Below are 5,000 nucleotides of genomic sequence, written 5' to 3'. Positions count from 1 at the left end.
TTGAATAACCAAGGAAGTGCAGCAGCGAGTGCAGCAGAAAAAAGAAGAAAAAGGAAGAAACTTCTAATTATGCCTGTTCTTCCACATTGTTTTTAAAGATAAAATACTGCGAAAGAAAGGAAACAAGAGAAAAAAGAAGAGAGATAAAATCAAAATGAAGAGGTTTAGCGTTTGCACATTCACCAAATCAGAGGAGCTGCCTATACACCCGAAAAATCTGCAAAGGAAAGCGAGCGATTAGGCGTTTATTTAATGAACGTGCATCGTTTTAAAGCGCTCAAATGAATTAATTTTGCATTTTTATTCAAACTTTATCAGGTTTCCCTCAAAAGAATGAAAGCTGCAGCGGCAGCAGCAACAGCTGCTGCTGCTGTTTGCATTGGGGTTTTTATCTTTTCTTTTGAAGGAGGAAACGCGACTAAGTTGCAAAGCCGAGAAAAGTTTTTCTCTCAACTCGCAGCAGGAGCTTTAAGAGGATCTCTACAGACTTTAATTCCCCAGCAAACAGCAGCATTATCTCCTCCTTTCTTCAATCCAGCAGCAGCAGCTGGTGCTGCTGCAGGAGCAGCAGCAGAAACCCCTCAAATTCCAGCTGTTGATGCGGGTAGGTTTTCTTTTTTTGTTTTAAAGTTTAATCAGAAGAGCCAGTTTAAAATATGTTTATTTAAATGCATAAATAGACAGCCTTCTCAGCGCTTGAAAGGCATTAATATGCATACAGACGAATGCTTTTATTTGCATACATTTAAATGCTTTTATTTGTTTATATTCAAATACCTTATTTCATATTAATGCAAATGCAGAAAAAACAGCGAAGCTGGAAACCATGCAAAAATTACTCGACCGCAAAATACAGCAAAATGAAGAATTAAAAGAAAAACTGCAAGCAGAGTTAAAATTTATGAAGGAAGAAGGTAATTCTTTTTTTACTATTATTATTATTATTATTATTATTACTATTTTTATTATTATTGTTATTGTTATTGCTATTGTCTAAGTGGTAGTGGTTATATTGTTTTAATCTATATTATTTTGCTATCAGTCTCAATTAAAACTACGTTTATTCAGGCCTTCTGGAGACCAACAAAGGAGCTGCAGCTCTTCAAGGTTTTTCTTTTTTTTATTTGTGAAAAATTAAAAAAAATTAAAACAAATTAAATGCAGCAAAAAGAGCGGCAACAGGCCAAACAGGCGCAAGTAAGAGAGTAAAGATTTTCATAAAGGTTTTCATTATATTTATATATTTATTTAATTTGCTTATTTTGCTTGTTAATTGTATTTGCTTTTTATTGTTTATTTCATCCGTCTTCATGTTGTATTTGCATATTATTTCTTACATATACGAAATTCAATATGCAAGGTTTCCTGCACTACCTACTCATATAATTTATGCATTTATTTACCCAAAATAATTAATTAATTGTTTGTTATCTTGATTTATTTATTTATTTATTTATTTATTTATTTATTTATTTATTTATAGTCGGAGGCATGCTCCCGGATTTAGCTGCACCCGTAATTTTCTTAGAGCCTCCACCAGGCACTCAGTCTCAAACATTGGAGGTAAGTTGCGAAAATTGAGCTCAAAAAAGAAGAAAATAGACAAAATAAATGCATTTAAAACTATTTAATTATTAAATGTCCTAAAAATATTATTATTTAACTGATTTTTCGCTTCTTTTTAGGCAGCAGATGTTGCTGAAACTACTCTAGCACAAATCGGCGACCGCTCCAGCCCAGCGATGCGCGCTGTGCGTGAATATGAAATGAAGAAACTCGGCGAGATTTCCGGTACAACTTTGGAGGTAAACATTCAAAATTTTCAAATGTAAATGAAAATAATGAATAAAAAATGAAATTTCATGAAAAATAAACCCAAAAACTACCTTTTTTTCTGCCCTCTCAGCAAATCCGCAGCGAGATCCGCGAGACAGAATCGGCGATTGAAAAGAGGAAAAAAGAAAGAAATGAACTGACAAACAAGTATTTAATAATAATTACTTTGAATTATTTGAATTATTTTAAACATATTAATTTATTTTTCAACAATTTAATTGCATTTTCTCTCTTTTTTTCTCTTCTCAGACTTAAAAACTCTGCGCGAGAACTGGCGAAATCCGGCAATCGGCAACTTGAATTGGAAGCAACATTTGCAAATGCAGGTTTGTTACTGAAAAATATTTATGAATAAATAAATAAAATAAATATATATAATATAAAATAATTATTTTTTCTATTTTCAGATTTAAAAGAAAAATCTAGAGAACTAGATATCTTAGCTGACAAGCTAACGCAGCTCAAAACGAGGGAGAGAGATCTCATAGAACGGGAGGTGGGGTCATTTTTGTTCATAATGACAAATAAAATAAATTAAATTAAATTAAATTAAATTAAAATGTTTAAATTATTATTCTTTCTTCGGTTTTTACTTCAATTTTATCGATGTTCTTCATACTAAACTCCAATACACACAACAGGGGCCCGGTAGCGAGGCAGCAGAACAGCTGGGTGAGTATCCCTATTGAAAATAAATACTATAAAAAATAAAATTTAATAATAATAATTTAAAATATAGTATTAATTTTAAATTTGCTTTGACTTTTAAATGAAAAACTTCTTAGGAAAAGAAGAAGAAGAAGAGGAAGAGCTCGCAGCCGAGATGGAGGGCGAAGAAGAATGACTACCCTTACCCCTAAACCCTAAACCCTAAACCCTAAACCCTAATGGTGGTGCATATGGCAGGGCTGCATGCGAGGGGAGTTCTGAGGGCTGACGAAATCCTCGGGCTCCGCCAGTTGCTGCAGCACAGCTAACAGTCGATTGCTTCTATGCCTCTTTGTTGCTGCTCTGGCTAGCAGCTGCATGCAGCAGACAAACAAACAAAACACAAAACAAACAAATAAACAAACAAATATATAAAAGTAGTAATGCTGTCCATTTATATAGAAACATGCATGCACGCATGCATACATGCATTTGCATCTCGAAACCCTAAACCCTAAACCCTAAACCCTAGACGCATAGAGAGAGGAGAGGACCGGCTTTCTGTTGCAATTATAAATAAATCGTTTTTATATATAAAGAAAATTTACAGAAATACTCTCGCTCTTAACCCTAAACCCTAAACCCTAAACCCTTTACTAATCAGCGTCCTTATATGCATTTGTTTGCTGCTCTTGTTGTGTATTCTTAAAATTTATTTGTTTGCTGCACTTCCGTTTTGCTGCTCTTTGCAACGTAATTGGTGAGAAGGGCCCCTCATTCTAAACCCTAAACCCTAAACCCTAAACCCTCACCAGCACAAGAAGAGAGGCGAGAAAAAACAGCAGCAGCAACACAACTGCTGCTGGCCACCAAGACACAGCAGCAGTTTGCTGCAACGATATTTCTTCATATAATTCCTGCAGGTGCAGCAACCCCCCAGAACAATATATATATATATAAATCATAAACGCTGAACGAAACGAGGGTTTAGGGTTTAGGGTTTAGGGCGTTTTAGGGTTTAGGGTTTAGGGGGTGACAACATAGAACCATCTTCAAGCAGGGTTTAGGGTTTACGCGTTGGTGTAGTGTAACCAGTTCAAGTCAGGGTTTAGGGTTTAGGGTTTAGGCGCAACGGTTTAGGGTTTAGGGTTTAGGCTCAACGGCTTAGGGTTTAGGGTTTAGGGTTTAGAGTTTAGGGTTTAGGGTTTAAGGTACCTCTCGAATGAAGACATCCTTTAGGCGGGCCCCCAGCATATCTACAATGTTGATGACGTTCAGGCCCTCTATAAGACTGGAAACACAGAAAAGGGTTTGACAAACCCTAAACCCTAAACCCTAAACCCTGTATATTCACGGAACAAACCCTAAACCCTAAACCCTAAACCCTAAACCCTAAGCAACCCACAAGTCTGGAGGGATGGGCATTCGCGCTTCTCTCGCTCCGCCTTCAACTAAGGCAGCTGAGACGACGTAATCACCTGCAAAAACCCTAAACCTTAAACCCTAAACCCTAAACCCTAAACCCTAATAACGGGGCCATACACCCCAAACCCTCCGTCTTAGCGGCTCAGAATCCCCTCTGGGGATAAGGCTTCAGATGCACATATTAGGGTCTAGGGTTTAGGGTTTAGGGTTTGAGAGGAGCAGACGCACCGAGAGGGTGGCCGTTGAGAGTAACGAAGCCCAGAGAAGGTTCCGAAAGGCCTAAAAGACGCCCCAAACCCTAAACCCTAAACCCTAAACCATGAACCCTAAGTCATAGACTCTAAACCCTAATCCCTCAACCCGAATCCCTAGCTTTTTGACTCTCATTCGAAACCCTAAATCGTTAGGCAGAAGAACTACACTTGGTTGAGAAGGCACGCACTGAGGGTTTAGGGTTTAGGGATTAGGGTTTAGGGTTTAGGTCTCACCTGAGTCTGGGGCAATGAGGTGCAGCGTATACTTCGCATTGTGCAGCTGCCGCTGCTGCAGCAGAAACAGCAAAGTGCTGCTGCAGCCCAAGCAGCAACAAGCACAAGCAACAGCAAACCCTAAACCCTAAATCCTAAATCCTAAACCCTAAACCCTAAACCCTAAACCCTGAACGCTTACCGTTTAAGGGGCTGCGCCGCCTCTTCTGCTTGTTTGTCCTGCCTTGTAAACCCGAAAGAAAAAGAAGAAGCAACATGCTCCTGCTCACAAACCCTAAACCCTAAACCCTAAACCCTAAACCCTCAAGCCCAAACCCTAAACCCTAAACCCTAAACCGCAAACCCTAGACCCTAAACCCATTCTTTCTGCGTGCGTCTGCACTTATTCTTAAAGCCCGGAAGATTCAAATACCCATCTAGGACTTGAGGGTTTAGGGTTTAGGGTTTAGGGTTTACTTCTAGCCAGTTGACAGCAGCAAGAAACCAGACAGGAAGAGCCCCCATCAAACGAAGCCCCAGCGGCAAGCGCTGCGCAGCAGCAGCAGCAGCAGCAGAAGCAGCGGCTGCTGCAGCAGGCGACCTGCAACACACAACAGCCACAAC

General features: G+C 39.0%; 1 protein-coding gene across 1 annotated transcript; it reads right to left on the bottom strand.

The window, feature by feature from the left end:
• Positions 1–3,690: 3,690 nt before the first annotated feature.
• Positions 3,691–4,925, bottom strand: EAH_00042310 (hypothetical protein; the record flags this gene model as incomplete). The annotated part of the gene is made up of 6 exons (XM_013391749.1): positions 3,691–3,775; positions 3,890–3,962; positions 4,138–4,188; positions 4,398–4,477; positions 4,579–4,658; positions 4,854–4,925. Coding segments are annotated over 6 exons (441 nt in total), but the record flags the coding sequence as incomplete, so codon positions are not given.
• Positions 4,926–5,000: the final 75 nt, after the last annotated feature.

The sequence above is a fragment of the Eimeria acervulina genome, genomic scaffold, assembly GCF_000499425.1.
Source record: "Eimeria acervulina Houghton genomic scaffold, Eah_scaff546, whole genome shotgun sequence".
Lineage (NCBI taxonomy): Eukaryota > Apicomplexa > Conoidasida > Eucoccidiorida > Eimeriidae > Eimeria > Eimeria acervulina.
This window is presented reverse-complemented; position numbering and strand designations above follow the sequence as displayed.